The following is a 19,527-nucleotide window of genomic DNA, read 5'->3' as shown; positions in this document are numbered from 1 at the left end:
TGTGTTAGAACTTCTTTCCAAAGCTCATCAAATAGCCAAGATCATTCCCACAACTAACTTTTGAGAAACTCCACTGGACACTCTCCCTTCAGCCTCATATAATGACAAGGTAGAATGAGCAAATCTCTCATTTGCATGCAGCTCTTTACAAGTCTCACAATCCTTATACTAACCATTCTTCATTTAGCTCTCCATCCAGACAAGGAGCCATATCAAATGCTACATCTAAGGCCTAAAAAAATTAACTGAATGTTTCTGTCTGCATCAGACTTTTCAAACAGCTTGCCTCAGTAATCTCCATCTTTTTGTTTTCGTAGATGAACATTGGGTTCTAATTTCTTACAAAACACAGAACAGTCAAATGCTGCATTTTTTCTTCTCTTGTTCCTTTTTTTTCCTACCAGAAATGTAATATGCATATTTTTGTTGCAATTTATTAGCTGATTGTTCTTTCAAGATCTAACTATGAAATAAACTTCCTACATTTGATTATGATTCAAGTCCTGAACCTCAAAATCCTACTGTATTTTGCACAGTACAAATTAGTTTATTGCATCTACAGTTCAGATATGCAATAAACTATTCAGTATTTTTTATTGTAAGGAAGATATTAATGATAAAAGTTAAATCACCAACATCAAACACTGAGAAAGGGGCTATGAGATCATGCCTAAAATACACTTGTCATTATTCTGCAAAGAAGTAGCATCCAACTGCCTGCCAGTAAAACTCAGTCACAAAAAAGCTGTGATGTAGAGTTACCTCCCAATGGCTGGATAGAATTATCAGCTGCTTTTTGTTCGTGAACTCCAGAACTAAGTGATGCAACACTTGTTGAAGGTTCACATTTTCTTTTTGATGTACCAGGCACATTACAACTCTCCAAGTACCTAAAATACAATGATTTAGCAATATTAGACATATTAGTCCTATGTCCAGAGGTCAAGAGTCATTTACTCACTGGTTGCTCACCTGATAACACTGTCCAAACAGCTGATCTGCTGATAGGAATACACGGGTTGTTCTTTCCAAGCCAGTTCCTCAGTAGTCACATTTTTTGGAGCAGCTGTTCCTGCAGTATCCTTTCCCCCTACACCTTTCACCTGACCACCAGCAGTATTCTGTTTTTCTGTGGAAAGCAATACTGCTATTAAGCAATTAAGACATTAAATTCTTAAAAACTTCCCTAAAAGCAGTAGTAGTAAAGGTTTTTCATTTCTACATATTTAGCAGGTCACAAATTAACCACTGTAACGCACTAAAAAACGAATATTGTGTAAATATTTTCCTGACCTTCTGGGTTCTTGGAGGTATAAAGTTTAATTAGATTACATATGGATCCAAAGGGGATAAAAACTATGGCTGTAAGGGGATATATATCATTAGGGCTGGAATGCACTCAGGATGAGGACAACTGCAGTGCCCACTTAAATTATTTCAAGACAACAGCTTTAGGCCATGCCTTAACTGTGTTACACCACTATTGATTCAATACAGCCAAACACAGTATTTTCCTGGCAGGACAATATAATTTCAATTGATAAAATGTTATCTTTGTGCATTGATTAGAATTCAACTATTAAAAAGTCCTTCTGCCATATTATCTAAGGCACCAGCACAAGAGACTGTGGACTGCTAAGGTCTTACCTGCAAAAGACTCTTTCTTAGAGTCCAGTTTTGCTTTACTGTCAGTGAAAATACGTTGTCCTTTATTCTTGACTTTACGGGCATATTGACAAACCTCCTGAAAGCAGTTTGGGAAGAACAGTTATTTCAAAATTTTGACATAAAAGGTGTACTACAAAATTTTGACATAACACATTATTCACAGCAACTCCTCAGTAGACTAAATCTAACCTCAGTTAACATCCATCTTGCAATCATTTGCAAGAGAAATATGCATATATACAATTTTATTGTGCCACCGCAAAAATTTGGAATTGGAAAGAGAAGAATTTTAAAGTATGTTTCTTGTAAACAATTACTCTGTATTTTGTTGAATCTGTTTGAATAACTTGGAAAGGAAAATATAAAATATCCATTACAAAGATGACTTCAGAAAAAAACCAAACCTATCACTTGGTTAAAAAGACTTGAAGTCTAACCAAGCACTGACAGGATGCTATAGAGCTGGACTGTAACAGCCTTCACTGTCTTTGGAAACAGCGAAGGAATGCCAGGCATCAGTTTCCCTGTTAAATAAGAAATCCTGAGACTTCATCTGCTTACTTCACCAGTGTCTAAGAACTGAAAGCCAGGAAAGTGACCACCTTGGCAAGAGCAGGAGTCTGCAAAGTCTGATCACAGAAGCACAAATCAGATTTGGGAGAATTAGCCTAAAAGCAATACAAACTTACCAAGGAAAATTTTTGGCTTTCAGAATTAAATACAAAGTAAAGTTTGAAGCACGAACTAGAAGATGGTTTTATTCCATTCAATTTATTTCATTCTGTATAAATGCTGTATTTTTGCAACATTAAAAGTGATAAGGGTCAAGCTATCCCTTGGTTATGCAGGTATTACTGCATTTAATCTTCTTACTTTCATTTGGGAAACCAGTAATTACAGGTTTTCCCCTCCCAAAAGAAACTCCTTTCACATATCCAGCTGGTTTCCAAGGAAAAACAGCATATAATATGTAACAGACACTAGATTAAGTAAATACACTGAACAGGGTTAAATTCTTTACAACACTGACTTTCATGTCTATTACTGTGCTTCAGTACTCTGAGGCTTCATCTACACCCAGAAATGTTTATTCCCTCAGAAAAAAGGATTTTTCTATATTGAACAAAAAAAAAAGATGGCATTTTTTTTACACTTTCTCCTATTTCTAATTTGAGAACATTAAAACTAAAAACCCCCACTTAAACTGCTTTGTTTTGTGCCACATACTTGAAAAAGAAAACTTCAAAACCTACTGGTTTATCCTTATGAGAGTCTTCATTATTATTTCCTGTACTGTCACTGGAGGATGCCACACTCATCAAGTGCTCATGTGAACCATTGCTACCCAGACTTCCATAGCCACTGGATCCACTGTTGTGTACAGGCTGTTAAAACAACATTTAAAAAATAAATAAATATATGTTTACACAAACACACCCCATTCAGGACACCAGCAATTCCACGTCAGGAAAAGACTTCATTTTACGGTGGGTTTTTTGTTGCTTGGTTTTGGGGGTTGTTTGTTTTTTTTCTTGTTTGTTTGCCTGGAGGACTCCATAACTACACGAAATTCAAAAGATATCAACTGGAGCTTTCACCCAGTTCAGTAAGTCTTGTCTGGTAATCATGAGTGCAAGGAATTCCCAGGATTGTAGCCAAAAATTCCAGTACAGAAGAAGCAGCTGAACAAAACGTCACACTAAGATAAACAGCCTTTCTTCAGCAGGACACGAGCAGGGTAAGAACACTTGCTGTACCTGCAGTAAGAGCCGATAGATCTGCTCAGTGATCTCCTGAACACTGGGGTGAAGGATTCTGTCCTCTGTGTAGTTGGGAGCAGCAAAGACATCTTCATTTAAGGGACCCCTGCACAAACCAAACATACATCAGCTCACTTCAAAGGCAAGTGTTTCGACCACAGTTTCAATTTACCACCTATATCCTACACAGAATCTAATGCTTATTATTCCCTCATCTTAAGGATCTCTACGTAAACCTGAGGGAAGGGAAAACAAAAATATATTGACTTACGTTCTAACTTTGTGTCTTCCAATAATAAACGAAACTTTCCGACTCCAAGGGTTGATGAAACTGGACCAGCTGGTGTCCATGGTGATATAATCTCCATTCCTAGTGCAAAACCTGATTGGTGAATAGTCAAAAGGCTGCCCTCCATACTGAAGAACTGCAATGAAGGATTCAAACAGAAGTTTCAGATGAACATCTGCACAATTCTACAATTCAGGATTTCACAATGAACTGTACTTCCTCTCCATGGAGGAAGATGCCACTTGAGGGAACAAATACTGGGTACATTGATACATTTAGAAATACGGAGCTACCAGAAGAAGCAGATCTTTATAATTTACTGGACTATGGTCAAGAAAACCACTCTTAGAATAAAACAAGCTAAAGAAGGTTGAAGAAGCAGCTTTACAAACTTTGCCAGAATGGTTCTTATTTTCTTCTCTATGAAATAAGAAAGACTATCATGAAAGACATGACAACTTCTATCACATTATTCTCAAGAAAATTTTCTTTATGTACAAAATATTGTTTACAGTCCATTTGTTTACAAGAGATATGTATGCTTCATGGAAAGTACAAAACTGAGTACAGTAATTTCACAATCACAAGCTGCACAGTTTTGACTAAAAGTTTGCCCCACCCCGGAAATGCGGCTAACACTCAGGAGCGGCTAATATGTGAATAATTTTCTGACATTTCCAACCCCGGAAGTGCAAACCGAGGTGCCGAGTCGAGCACCTGCCAGTAAAATTCGGCTTTACGCGACTGTTACAAATTGGTTACTCTGTTTCGCAGCGGGTAGAGTGGGCTCAGTGCCGGCAGCACGGGGCGGGGGAGGCGGGGAAGCTCCCTCCTTCAGGCAGCGCAGCCCGGAGGAGGCGGGGGGCTCCCTCCTGCTGGTCCCGCCGCCTGGGGAGAAGCGGGGGGCTCCCGTCCCCTCCTGCTGCTGTGGGTGCCGGTGGGCTCCGTGTCCCCCTGCCACCGCGGCGCAGCGCCGGGCCGGGGCGAGTGAGTCCAGCGGCGGCGGTAGCTGGCCCCAAGCGGCCCTGCCGAGCGGCCCCGCCGAGCTGGGCCACCTGGCTCTGTCAGCAGCCCCGAGTCCTCACAGCCTGAGCCGAGCCAGTAAATCCCGTGGTTCTGTTACTAACTGGCAACTTTGTTGCACGCGGGTCCTCCCTGTGAATAACAGAGCAGCTTACAATTGGGTGCAGCTTGTGTATGGACAAAGAACGAAATGTTTGCCAACACCCGGAGATGCAGCTTATAGTCCATGCAGCTTGTAATTGTGAAATTACTGTAATTTCTCATTTTCATAGATTTGCACTAGAAATTGAGTTGTACAGTAAAAGATTCAGATCTACTTGTGGAAAAAAATCAAAGTCACAATTAACTTTCTCCTAGTACTTGCTAAGGTCTTTGTAGTTCTTATTAATAAGTTCTAGAAAGAAATTTATATTTCTGCCACAGTAAGAGGTTACTTACTTTTTTTGTGAATTGCTAACATTAAGGGTCTGTCATTTGGGTGAAGATGCACCAAGACTGGTGTTCCTATTAAATCCTGAGGTAGGTATCCCAACAGAGGTACTGCTCTGGAAAAAGAAAGACAAAGAAAACACAATAAAAATCAAGCAGAATAAATGTATATTTCATGTTTAAAATGCCTTCATTTTAATCTTTCTTTACTGTTTTTCCTAGGAAAAGAATGAATAATTTTAAGTTTTCATTTGGTGGAAATGCAGTGCCAAGCTAACAACAGTCATACGCTTAGGGCAAGGGGTGCTTGCTTTGTTTGTGGGATGGGGTTAGATCAAATCATGAAGTCTGCTACAGCAGTTCTGTTTTTCCTTTGCTGCCTAACTTTAGAGGATAAATACCTACCCTAATTTTAAAAGAGCATTAATAAAGTTTAAGCTTGTAAAACTCTCATGAAGGTAAATAGTACCCCAATCCCTTGGCAGAGAGCCATGGCTAAGGATCACAGGATTACCAGAGCTGAACTAACACCAGGGGAGCTGACCAGCACTCAAGACAACTTTCACACAGGCAGGTGAAGAGTTCAACTCAGAGGAGGTGCATGGGAGCAAGCTTATTAACTAGAGAATTAAAAGCAGTGGTACTGAATTCCTGCACATTATCCATGATCACGTCTAGTGATGTGAAAAACTAATTTATGTGACAAAATAATTTTTATTGATCACTTCAAGCATTTGCATTAAAGATAACTTACAAAGGAGTGAAAATTCACAAATACCACTTTGCACCTTACCCTGAAGGTTAACCACTGAAAATGTGCTTTGCAAAAAAACCAAAAAAAAGTACTAAGTCAACACTAAACAGAGATGTTTCAGTTGCCAGATGCCTACAAGTCACCTGGTAAACTCAAAATGCTGTACATCTTCCCCCCAGCCCCAATCACTGCCAAAGGCCCAGGGACAGGGAGATATCTGAGTATATGAAGAGCTTTAATGAAGAACTCAGCCTCAGTGCACCAGACGGGAGATCTGTGTCATGCAGCAACTCAAAAGCATCATGCAGCAAATGCCTTCAACACTGCACTTCCAACAACCCACTGGAGTTGCATCAGTTCCCCAAAACATCAAACACACCCTTCCTGCAAAGGGGCTGAAAGGGGAAAGAGGATAGCAACAAATGCCTTATTATCAAAGCAATTAGTTTCATAATGAGTCTTAAAAGCTTGTAGATGAACTAAAGTAACAGAGCAGAAACTGGCATGGAACTCATACCAAATCAGATCACTTTGACACACTGACATTTAGAAGCGCTGCCAAGTTCAAAGCACATGAGAAAAGTTGTGCTGCTCTGAGGGCTTTAAAATCTCAGTCAACTCCAAAACCTTCCAGCCAGGGCTTCATCAAATAACACCATAAGAAGGTTTTGTACACCACTGTTCCTGTTCTTTGCCACCTGTTTTATGAAAGTTGGGGATCTAGAATGTGAGACTGAGCTGGCCTTGCCTACTCTGATGAAAAGCAAACTAAAAGATGATCCAGGAGCTTCCCACACTGCTGGAAAGAGGAGTTACAAAAATGGAGTTAAATTTTCTTGATGGTGCCAGACAATAAAACTGCAGGCAATGGTCCCAGACTAGAGTCTGGAAAGCTGATGCTAAATGATAGGAAAAGGTTTTTAACAGAGCAGTGCAACACAGGAGGGTTCCCATACAGATTGTGTAATCTGTGTCTCTGAAGGTTTTCAGGCATTATTGAGACAAGGCCACAGCTGACCTTAGCCAGGACTGGGCAAGGTTTCATTCCAAGCAAAAGGATGGAACCAAGACCTCCAGCAGACCCTTCCAACCAGCCCTTCTGTGCTCATATAATGCTGTATTTGAGAATGTCTTGGTACCATTGTGCTTCCTCATAATGAGTAACTCAAAAATTCAGAGGTTAAGAAAATAAATTAATTTTATGAATGCAAATACACATGTGGCATTAGAATGGCTGATGCAGAGATGCTGCCAAGTTTAGTTTGTGTTATACAGTGACATTTAAAGTGCCAAAAAACATGAATAAGTCTCTTTATATTATTATTGTAAGTTACATACAAAACTGCTTTAAATGAATTTACAAAAATCAATCCACTGTGAACTTACACTCATACACATGCAGTATCAAATATATTAAGACAAATAGATGTAAGTATGATCAATTAAATTTCAAGAAAATATTTATTTTTACTTTACATTCCCTGTGCAGAGATCCACCTGCAGAGTTCGGACAAATATGCATTTTTTCAAGCCATGAACACGTACTGATTATAAAAATTAACTTTATTTTATGCAAGTAAAGCAACAGTTTCAGGGTTATGTTATGAACAAGGCTCAGTCAACAGCAGGTGCTCAGTTGCACGTTTTTAAATATTGAGAGTCTGCTTTCTTTAAGAATCTCCTGCTTTGTGTATCCCACCAAACCCTGGAGGGTTTAAGAGTAATAAACTGCATATGCATGTTTTGGTAAACATTTATCAGGCTGACAGTGCTCTCATGAGTTAAATAATTAAAAGCAAAATTAACTACACAATCACAAGAACACAAATAAATCATGCAAAGTGCTAATTTCAGACCAAGATGCAATCAACTCTCACTAGAAGTGTTAGAAAATGGTATTTGAGAACAAGTGCCAACATCAGACTAATAGGAAAGAAGCTTCCATAGGATCCACAGGGAAGGATTTACTGGACTTGCTCCACTCTAGCCCAAGAGTAAGGACAAGGCTCGCCACTCAGTAATTCTGCCATTTCTGCTAAATGACTACTGGAGATCACTGAGCTGTGGATGCACAGAAGAACAGAAGCTTCGTACTGTGCCCTCAACCTCTTTGTAAAGACAAAGCCACTCTGCAGCTGGCTTGACGCATATGTGGAAATGAAGGAGAGAGAAAAATCTATGAAGAAGACATAACTACAGTGGATTAAGTAGTTCTTTTATCAATTTGAGCTGTTTAGAGGGACTGTATAAATCACAGCATGGAAAAATAGTTTGTCAGCATTACACTGTCTATCTTACAGGAACTCACTTAACCACAACACCTGCCTCTCTACAGATAAAACTGTCTCAGAAGTCAAAGAGCATTCTTTTTTACCTTGAATCCATCTCAGTCAAACATCTCAATAACCTCCTTTCCCACATCCCTGTCTCTTCTGCTCCATTTAAAGATTTTGGCAAGAATGAAATATTTTTTCAGAAACAAGATTTCCACCCAAAAAGTACCACAGAATCTCAAAACTGTCCATTATACTCCTACTCTGTCTGAAGACATCCCTCCATCTCAGCCTATAAAGAAAATTTTAGCACTCTTAGAATGCTTAAAAATAAATGGGAGAATCTCAGCAGTCAGATGTTACCATTGCAGCTAACTTAGTTTTTGCTAAGGAGAAAGAAAAATAAAAATAAAATGAAGTGCCATATACAGCCCAAATATCAGAAACCATCACAAAGAAACTATCAAGGAAAGTGGAAAAGGAAGGGGAAAGGCAGTGTTTTCAACTCAGAAATATCAAGTCAAGTCCCCAGGGCTCAGGATTGGGTCCAGCTGCGTTTAATGTGTTTATCCATGATCTGGCCAAGACGACAGAGAGTACCCTCAATCAGTTTGCAGACAACAGCAAATTGGGTGAGAGAGTTGATTCTCCCAGGGAATAAGCAACAGGACAAGAGGAAGTGGCTTCAAGTTACCCCAGGGCAGGTTTAGACTGGCTATTAGGAAAGGGTTGTCAAGCAAGAGGCTGCCCACAGAAGTGGCGCAGTCACCACCCTCAGATGAGACATTTAGGGACAGGGTTTAGTGGTGGACTTTATAATCTTGGAGGTCTTTTGCAACCTAAATGATTCCATGAAAGCTTGGTTTAGACCTCAGTTTCTAAGTCTTTGTATACACATAAAAGACCATGGGTGGCATTTCTGTTTCTAATTTAGAACACAAATACTTACACTAACCACCTTTCATGACTGTCAAAGGAATGTGAAGTCTTCAGCCAATGCAACTTGAAGCATTTTTATATACCTTTTTTTAAAAAAAGATCTAATGTATTGAAAAGCTGTACCTCTAGTTGCACATGGGCCAGCAGAGTGACAGCAGCATATTTGCTGAATCAAACTTTAAAAACCCAAAAAATCCACACCTAAATGTCTCATAAAGGTAATAACTGGCAACACAGGAATTCTTTTGAACATGGGCTCATCAACTGAATTTATCTCCAGAATTTCCCAAGAGGGAAGGAAAGTGGAAGAACAAGTTGTTTGCAGGCACTTAAATACCAGGGTAATGTGTTCTCATGCTTAGTGAAAACGGGGGAACGTACCTTTCTTAGCTTAAACACTCTTCAGTAGTTGCATAATTTTTTAACCCCATATAGAAACCTTAAATCCTACAAAGATATTGGCTAGCTTCCTCACCAGTAAATTGAAAAATAATTTTTCTAAGTTACCTTTCATCTACATCCTGGAACAAACAGGTCGGTGTGTGTGTAGTTGTAAAAATCCTCTTGTCAGGAGGAATTCTGGGTGCTGAGAGAAAAATAAAAGCATATTAGCAACCGGGGGTTTTGCATATGTAATACTTCAAGCTGCCAGTCCAAAATTCTGGCTCAGCATATAGGAAAGCAGCAAGGACACAGAACAGAAACAATTCTCTTTCACTTTAATAAAGCTTGAACAGTTCTTACTTTTAGGAAAGCAAATTAGTCTTTGTGCACTCAAGGATTACCTTCATAACCAGAATGGACTTTTTCTGCAAGCAACACACAGCAAAGCTGGTCTTCTGCTATTTCTGGATCTTGCACTTTGATAAGGTAAGGAGTCATCCGGAATGGGTGATAGCAAATCTCATTTTCACGCTCTTTTCCTGCACTAATAATTAAAGAGAGTTAATTATTTCAACAGATTCGTCCTACACTAAATAAAATTTTAATTTATCCCTTGTATTTCCCTTATGGCACAAGAATTGTATGTTAGCTACTAAAATAGCAGCCAAGATCTTAGCTTGAGGGGTTTTTTGGTGGAAGAGAATCTAATTCTGATGGTATCCTTTGCATATCAGCTTCCATGAGGATTGTGCTGTTCCCTCAACTGCCTGAAACAAATATCCACAGCAGCATTTCATGGAAGTCTAATAGAAAAACCCAGCTCACACAATAGAACTTTTTATGAAGACCGCTATATCCCCATAGTTAACACAAAGATCATCTTTTAATCAATATTTACTCCAGTTTAGAAGGAGTGAAGACTAAATATTTAATAACAGATGTTTGCTTAACCAGAATGCAAACATAGTAATGAAAATAACCATTTACCCAGTGACCAAAGAAGAATCAATTGTAATAAGTTTGTAACAGCAGAGCTTAATAAAAGTAAAGCTTGTGAAATCAGTGTTAGTTGGACAAAAAATCTCCAGTTAACACCAGCAGTACTTTTACAGTACATCCAATGGAACATTCTGGAGCACTGCATTACCTCCAATTCATTTCAAGTTTATTCATACCTCAATAATAAGTATTTACTTTAGAAGTAATCAAATAATTGGTTCCACTATTTTTGTTTCAGGAATGCTTCCAGAGAGGCAGTAAGCATCAAGAAATCAAATTGCACAAGAACAAACATGAACTAAGTTGCCAGCTCTTCCTAAATTTAAAAAAACCCAAAAAAACTGAAGAGGAGTGATTGGGGGCAGGAAAAGAAGGAAGAAAAGCAAATCAATTAATTGTATCCTTTATTAACTGCAAAAGAGACAAGTCAAGTTACCTTCGAGTATCTTCCTGGGGGATACCTGAGACAAATCTGAGACACTGGTTTTCTAGAATGAAGGAGACTCTGAAGCAGGTGCCTAACTGTCCTATTTACATGAGCCAAAGGCTTTCCAGAGCAAGAGGAGATGCTGTACCACTTTCTTTTATGGCACAAAGGTCAATATTCACAGGGATTAGCTTCCAAGATGGAGCTTCCTGAAATCAGTTCAGTTTTCTCTGCTGCTGCTACAGTTAATCAACTCGAGGATGTGCATATGTTTTGCTTTATGATCACATTATGAACAAGCATGAAATGAACATACCATATGGTTCTTATAAAAGTCAAATACTTACGTAAGGCTTAACACAACACTAAACTTTATAATATCGTCTTACCTGATGCGACAGAAAAAAGATTTCTCTTCCATGCAATCCTGGGTGGAAGACTCTAGAAATATTAAGCATATTTCATTACAGGTTACAAACTACCCAAAGATGATGATATTTAGTACAAAATTTTTTTCCTTATATAATAAATGTTGAATTTTTTTTGAGTTTATGTTCCCTGAAGTCTCCATACGCATTGGTTAAACAATGCACATCATAAACAACTAAATCTGAACATCACTCAGATTCTAAGGCTCACATGTGAATCACAGCTCCTTGTTTATCAAGTCTTTTTCCTTAACGCATCTAAGCAGCTCTCCAGTTGGAGCTGCTTGCTTTTATCAACTCTTTCACAGTACTTCATACCAATGACCCAAAATGTTTGATTACCTAGGACCCCTAAATGTGAGTCTTTTCCTAGAAAGACATTAGGACAGCTCAAACACCAGATACACTTTCTAGCATTCCTCTCTTTTTCCTGAAGACTACTTCTCACTTTTTAAGCTTATTTCCCTCCTTTTCCAGAGGAGCCACACACTGATTTCCAGGGGAAGCTCTGGCATTTCAAAGGCCTCCAGTGCACAACATTTTGGTTATTATATGAGATAGTGTGCTCACTTCTACTTACTGCATTTTTTAAATTTTAAGCTATACACAAACATAATAAAGCTACAGAAATTTTTTTAAGAAAGCAATACCAAAAACCTCCTGCATAACTGAGAAATCAGGATTATATATTATTCACCACTGACCCTGTTTTGAGCCAGAGGTTGCACTAGAGACCTCACAAGGTCCCTTTTGACCTGCTTTATGTATGCATTGTTTTGCATATGTGCATATGTATGTATGCATGTTTATTGCTAATTGTTTTCTCAGATTAAATATGGTACAGACCCTGGCTTTACTTCACAGATTTAGTATTCAATGGATTGGAATTTCAAACATTTAGAGCAGACTTGGAATTTCAAGTGTTTAGTTGAAATAGTTGGCAGATATTTCTCAATTACTAACAGCTGTAGGTACATGAGTAAAACAATCATACCACAAACATATCAAGTGCCCTGAGATATCTGATCCCTCACCATTAATTATGCCTAATATAACCTTTCTAAGGCTAGAAGAAGAGCTGTGATTACACTTGGTGAGTGCACAGTGATGACTGCTGCAATACCTTTTTCTACACCATAATCTAAGTGCCCAGTATTCAAATCATAGCCATTTTAAAAGGAGACAAAGTATTGTTCCCTTTATACTTGAGGAAGAGAAAATGTGAAGAATTGTTTTAGATTGCTAGTAGAAGTGGGAGGTAAATTTACCATTCAGCATGAATTCCTACTTTGTTTTCATTTATCATCTGGCTGAAAAGGGAATGAAAACATAAATAATGACATTTAGAAGACTTTTAACCAACAGACAAGTCTTGTTGACTTACAAATAGATTTATATACCTAGTGTTGTTCAGAGGTGTTCTAATAATGCCCCTGCGCTGTACCTTCAAGAAGTGGTGAAAGATGGAAGGAGATTCAAAATCAGTGAAAGTATTTGCATTTGTATGACTGAAAGAAGGCCAGAGAAATACCTGCTGTTGAGACAACTCACCAGCTCTATTGCAAATGTTCCATGACGGTAATCTGTATGGGGTGGTAGAAGTATAGAACACACTGACATCCTGAGGTGCCAAAAACTCCACAAATTTGGCATTTTTAAAATAACCCCTCTTGCAGCGGAGAATAGAAGCAGCTTGATCAGAGATGTACAAAATTTTCCCAGTTATCAAAGAAACAGCTACAGCAAACATATCCTAAAAACAAAGATCTCAAATTATTTAGACAGTTGGAAACATTCCTCAATGCAGCATATATTTCTGAGAAAAATTCTTAAGATACAAAAACATTCATAAGTTCAAAATGAGAATGAAGGAAGTTCAATTTTATTACAGATGTTGTTCAACACAATGAATCTGCTCATCAAGTAGACACAGAATATTTTTCAATTATGTAATAAGAATAATACACTACTATTTACTGGTTACAAACCCTAAATATCACTGTCTACAGTGATATGATGCAGAATGAATTTACAAATTAAGAACTGATGACTTTCCAGCTGCATAACTTCACATTTTCCCTGTGCTTGTTACAGACATGATTTACATTTAGGAAATTCATGTGCTTTTGAAAAGCTGTTTGTGTTAGTTGGTCCATCCACAAAAGGTGAAAAAAGGGCTCTAAAGCACTTGGTAAAAAATAATGAGTACACAGGTGGGAAGAAGTCCCACACATTTGGATTGTTTCTCTTCCTGCCACAGAGGAGCTCCTTGCATCAAAACCTTTAGTGCTCCATTCACAAACTCTGCACAGGAACTGGAGAACTGCCAGCAGAACACTGCTTTCTTTAATGTGAATGGATATTCACATTACAGTAATTTCACGACTATAAGGCACACCCTTTCGACTAAAATTTTCCCTCGAACCCGGAAGTGCGCCTTATAGTCTGGTGCGCCTTATCTGATGTACAAAGTTGCGACATTTGTCACCCCGCAAGCGCGAGCCCACCGGCATTGGGACGGCCCCCGTGCGGGGCGGGCCCGCCGGCATCGGGGCGGGCCTGCCAGCATCGAGGTGGCCCCACCGACATCAGGGCGTCCCCCGCGCGGGGCGGGCCTGCTGGCATCAGGGCGTCCCCCCGCACGGGGATGGAGAAAGCCGCTGGAATCACAGCGGCCGCCACGCCGGGGGGGCGAAAGCCGCCGGAATTGGATCGGCTGCCGTGCGGAGACGGGGAAAGCCGCCGGAATTGGAGCGGCTGCCATGCAGAGAGGGGGAAAGCTGCCGGAATCGGAGCGGCTGCCGCGCAGAGAGGGGGAAAGCCGCTGGAATTGGGGCAGCGGCAGCACGGGGCAAGCCTGCCGGCATTGGGTCACCCGGAGCGCCAGGGAACTCCTGGAACAGCAGGGCCCTGGGGATGCTGCACGGAGCGGCGGTGGGCATAGCCCGGCCCTGCCGGGTACAGGCAAGCCCGGGAGCCAATGGCTGCCAGGCTGAGGCCGGGCCTCGGCCAGCAAGTGCGCGGGGGGAGCTGGGGGCGGAGCCTCGCTGCAGAAAAAAAAGTGCGCCTTATAGTCCGGTGCGCCTTATCTGATCTACAAAGTTGCGAAATGTGCCGGCTCCCGGGGGCTGCGCCTTATAGTCCGGTGTGCCTTATGGTCGTGAAATTACTGTAATTGAAAAATGTTTATGATATTTGGCTGAATTTCTCAGTTGTACTCTACACTTCCTGCTTATTTCACTTTGTGGGCAGCCTTTACTATTCACAGATTTGACAAAAAACACCTATTTCAAGCTATGGAACATCCCTCATTGTGTTCTTGTTTTAGAGAATTCAGACTTCATATATTCAAATAGAGGCTGCAGTTCAAAAAAATAGCAGGAGGTAGTCTAATACACTTAGATGCCATTATTTTTTGAAGACGCTGTAACTTATTCCTAAAATACTGGCAATATGGAAATAAAAATAATTTAAAAAATCATTCAGGTTATCATTTAACAGCTAGAACTACAGTGATGGTCCTAGTTGTTCATATCTCTATTACAACACAGCATCACTGGACCCCACAGAAAGCCTGTACCAGCTGCAAAGACCAGACACATCCCACAGAAAAAGACGCAGCGATTCCAATACTTTTGTCACTCTTCAGTCACACTAACACAAAGAACTGATGAAACATCAAACAACCCCTAGTTATAAGAATAAGCTGAAGAGATTCAACCATGTGCCTCGACTAAAATTTGGAAAAATTAACTCTCCAACTTTTGCAAGTGCGCTGAAATGAAAGCTAATGACGTCTCTCAGTGTTTTTTTGCACATGGACATAGAGATGCATCACACCACCATCTCCAGGGACAAGGTACAATTCAGAGGATCAGGGAGCTCAAGACTGATTACTTCCCACCTAACCAGAAAAAAGTATGCCAAGTCTGAAAAGGCTCAGAGTTTCTTAACATCTCCTGGAAGGCAAAAGGAAGTTTCTTCAGCTTTGTGGCCTAGCTACCAACTCTTCCCTTCTAAGAAGAAGGCATGCCTGAGAATTCCAGTTCCAGGAAACATTTGCCGTACACACCGAGACTCAGGGCACCATACTCACCGCATTTTTCATGATGTATTCTGAGGTTATAGTCTCCACTTCTTCCACTGTGTAAGATGATACATTGAGACCAGCAGGTTGGGATTCATTAATCATCAACAACTGGTAATATTCCTCATTGGCTACATTAGAACAACAATTAATTTATAATCAGGATTATCAATAAACACCTAGCCCAGAAGTAGTAAATGGCAAAAACATTTTTTTGGCATAAATGCAAAAGTTGGGAAGTTGGCAGTTGGGAAATCTAGGCACTATTCCAAATGCATCATTTTCCTTGGTAGAGTTTCCTCATCAGTAACTCAAACAAATGCACACATCTTAATCTACCCATATATGAATGATCACGTATTTTAGTCTGACAGTTTGAACAGTATGAAATTGTAAATTGTTTTCAAATTAATTTTCTAACTCAACCAAACAGCAGTATAGTATCAAGCCTCTAGAGAGCTGCTTCAATTCCCAAAGGAGCAAAAGTTAACAAATCCAACAAAAAGGAACAAATATCTGGTTGGAAAGGATTTCAGCCATAATACAGCTCTCTGTGTAGAGCTATATTTATTTAAATTCCTATTTTCAAAATTTCACTTTAGTCAGGTTGGCATTAGCTAGGCAGTATCACACTTTATTACCTTTAACTTGTTTAATGCTTTTAAGGGCATATTTCAAAGTTGTTAGGACACTGGATTTGCCTTTGACTCTCTTCTCAGAAGGAAGGTGAGCTTTCAGCTCCTGCAGTGTTTTCAGCAATTCCTTTTGTGTTTTGGCTTTAGTGGACTGCTCACTACTGTAAGATGAAAAACAAAAAACACAACATCACTCGAATACTTGAAGTGACACATCATCCTCAGAGAAGTCCAAATGTACTCTGGCACTTATCCACATCCATTTGTACCACTAGCCTCATTCACTTTGCCAGTACTCAGTATCAGCTTCCAGAACTCAGGGAACTTCTTACATCGCTATTGAAAAGGAAAGATTTACCACCACCTGGAGTGTGAAAATGTACAGATGTACTCTGTATGTGCAACAGCACATATGCCCAAGCACCACAGAACTTCTTTGTTTTTCTTTGTCACAGTGTCATCATCCCCCCCGCCACCTTTTTAGTGGCATTTTCCTTGCTTCCTCACAAAATTAAACTCAGAAATGTTCATGGACTTCAAAGGAGAGAAGCAGGAGGTCCATTCAAGTCTTCACCTCCTGTTCAAGTAGGCTCTCTTAAGAAAGAGAGCCCTGAAAAGGGAATGCAGTGGGAGAGCATCAAGTTAACAAAAGGAGAAATCCCTTGAATCATCTATCTCAGCTAGGCATGGTAATACATTAAGATAAGGAAGTTCTGACTACATCTGTAAGGAAAAGAATCAGAGGAGGCTGGAGACAGAAGCTGCATTCACATGTCTCAGATGCATGTTCCCAAGAGCTGCCTCAGTGGAGAAGAACAAACTACAGAGATTATCAGCGCCAGTATCAGAAAGTTATCATCTTCCTTTCCAGTTCCTGATATCTGTCCCCATTATTGAGAGGTGCTGACATAATCACACAGGATGAGAAAAGGAGGCAAGGGAAGTGAGGGAGAAGGTAGCAAAGACAGATGGCAGATGGGTAGGAAGGAGTTAAAATGATAAATTACCTTGTCTTCTGCATTGGAGATTTTAAAGGCTGATCATTCACAATGACCAAGAGGATTACAGAGCTGTTCTTAAACCTTCCTGAAATTTTTTTCCCTTCCAAAGGAAGCTCTTCTATTACCACCTGATAGTCATGGTTGATAACCTGTAAGTTACCCTGGGCACTGCTGGAGAAACAATAGTCCTGGCAACTGCACTGCATGATTGAAGTGGCCAGAAAAGCAGCTTGAAAAGTGGCTTCAGCTGCCAAGTAATTTTCAAGAGGATTTGTGAACATTTTTCTGAGAAGTTTTAAGAGCTTGAAAAGGTAGATAAATCATCTGACAGGTGTTAGGTCTATTTCACCAAAAATGCTTGCAAATTGACAAAGCTGTATTAGAGAATACAAGTTGTTCTTGCTTTCATCACAATGCATTGTGAGAAACGCAGTGTTCATTTACTCACTGGTCATTTTGTACCAAGAAATAATGGCAAGGGATCAAACAAAAGACTATAGTACTCCCTTGGGAAACATTATGTTCATGCTGTGTGTTAAAATCACGTGTACAACGTGGCTTGACAGTTTGGACTGCTGCAATCAAACAGGGCTTTGTTAACAGAGGTTCATAGAAGAGCCCTCCATGCAGGCAATACGGAAAAAGAGAAAGAGCGAAGATTCTGAAATAACTGAGCATACTGCTGGTTTGTACTCTCAGAGTACAGACTGCTTCATGAGTGTGGTCAGACTCTTCTGCAAGAAAAAAAAAAACACCTTTCCAAATCAGCCTGTGGCAGCAGCAAATACAGAAGACAGACATTATTGGAAAATAAGTTACACAACTCCAAAATGTTTTTCCAGAAAGCAGTAGCACCAGGCACAGCAGCAGCCACAGGGAGGGTGTGACTTGCAGAGGACAGAATGAGCAAGTTTGGCTTTTTGTGAACAGGAAACTGGAAAGGTACCTACAGATACTAAACTAGAGCTATTGATTGGCACTGATACTGAATCCAAACCCCAGCAGTCTGAATCAAAGATTAAACCTACAAAGATAAGTAGTTTATCAGAATACTTTAGTCCTCTCTTTCAAGAGCATTCTCTAGATACCTTCAGTCTCCCATTGCCAAATGGTGATCAGATTCTGCTCTGTAACCCTCTAGCACTGCACCCAATGACTGGGGAGAACACCACCATTTGGAATCCTAATTATTTCTGAGCAGAGAGCTATTAATAAAATTCAAAATTGAAACACTAAAAAAAAACATAGTAAGTAACCTCCTCCAAAATCTCACAATGAAGAAATCTAAATCAATGAGAAAAAAAGATTAAGAAATGCCTTTGGTTCACTCTTTCACACTAAGCAACATAAACTCTAGATCACAATTTCCAGTTGAAAATGCAGCATGGAAAAAGATCTCCAGGCGCCTGCAAGGCAGACACAGAATTTATGTTGAGCAAGCACCAAATGGTACATAGGGTAATTTGAATTTGCCACTTTTCTAGGAACTGCATAAGGTATAAACACATTCAGGTAGGCAGGTCTTAGATACAGGTTTTAACATCAGCATGTTCTAGCTAGATAGCCTTGATCTGTTCAGGACCAGGCTTTGATCTCTTTTTCTGAGTTTAAAATTGACTTTAAAAAGTTGACTTAAGAAACCAAGTGCAGCAGGGCACTCTGAAGTCTACATATGAGCCTAAATATCTATAGGGCAGATAACTACTAGGCTATCAGGGACAGAAGTGGAGTTCATACAGAGGGATTCATTCCTGCAGCTGGTGTTTGTGTATCCTTTATCCTTACACCTTGGGGACTTGAACCCTGGCAAATGGAACACGGGAGAGGCAGGTTATACAGCTGCCGGATACCAGGAATAACCCAGCTCAATGATGAATTCTGATGTTAACACACCAGCAGGTTCAGACTAAGTTCCAAAGAGCAAAAAAAATATTAAAAGGTACAAAACTCCACCATAACTGAAGCAATATTCAAAGGGTCACACAAAAAAAAAAAGATTACAGAGTTAAGCTACCAAATCAAAACAAAGTAACATGAGTTTAAAGGTTACCATACAACTTGCATGGAACAGCAACAAAAAGCTCTAATTTAATCCAGTGGTTAATATGACAGGCTACTAATTATGGACAGGAAGAAATCAAAGACAGGATTTCTTGTGTAGTCATCCAGGTTGAGGCAAAAGAAAACAAAAATCCAAAATACAATACTATTTCGTTTTCAGCATTTAGCATATGTGCAAATTACTGAAAAATATATGCCCATTAATTTACCTGCAGCCACTGCTGGACTGATTGTGTTCAGAGTTTGCAATCATCAGACTAAATGCATTTGAGCTTGAACTAGGAATAAGGAAAAGAGAAAAAGGTTAATATTTGAAAACCTAACAAACAACTTTTAGTTCATTGTAGCTTTTTATTTTCCTATTAATTAC

At 39.7% G+C, this 19,527-nt stretch overlaps 1 protein-coding gene across 6 annotated transcripts in view; it reads right to left on the bottom strand.

The window, feature by feature from the left end:
• The window catches only part of PER2 (period circadian regulator 2), a 47,002-nt gene that overhangs the window by 10,654 nt on the left and 16,821 nt on the right, over window positions 1–19,527 (bottom strand). For all 6 annotated transcript variants that reach the window (XM_033068458.1, XM_033068459.1, XM_033068462.1 and 3 more), the window contains 14 exons: window positions 19,367–19,435; window positions 16,102–16,256; window positions 15,470–15,591; window positions 12,925–13,126; window positions 11,335–11,386; window positions 9,921–10,063; window positions 9,643–9,721; window positions 5,179–5,285; window positions 3,700–3,853; window positions 3,426–3,534; window positions 2,922–3,053; window positions 1,648–1,744; window positions 973–1,129; window positions 763–890 (listed from right to left, as the gene is read on the bottom strand). In XM_033068458.1, coding sequence (XP_032924349.1) covers window positions 763–890; window positions 973–1,129; window positions 1,648–1,744; window positions 2,922–3,053; window positions 3,426–3,534; window positions 3,700–3,853; window positions 5,179–5,285; window positions 9,643–9,721; window positions 9,921–10,063; window positions 11,335–11,386; window positions 12,925–13,126; window positions 15,470–15,591; window positions 16,102–16,256; window positions 19,367–19,435 — 1,706 coding nt within the window. The remainder of the gene's footprint in view (window positions 1–762; window positions 891–972; window positions 1,130–1,647; window positions 1,745–2,921; window positions 3,054–3,425; window positions 3,535–3,699; window positions 3,854–5,178; window positions 5,286–9,642; window positions 9,722–9,920; window positions 10,064–11,334; window positions 11,387–12,924; window positions 13,127–15,469; window positions 15,592–16,101; window positions 16,257–19,366; window positions 19,436–19,527) is intronic.

Source organism: Catharus ustulatus, chromosome 10 (assembly GCF_009819885.2).
Source record: "Catharus ustulatus isolate bCatUst1 chromosome 10, bCatUst1.pri.v2, whole genome shotgun sequence".
Taxonomy (NCBI): Eukaryota; Metazoa; Chordata; class Aves; order Passeriformes; family Turdidae; genus Catharus; species Catharus ustulatus.
This window is presented reverse-complemented; position numbering and strand designations above follow the sequence as displayed.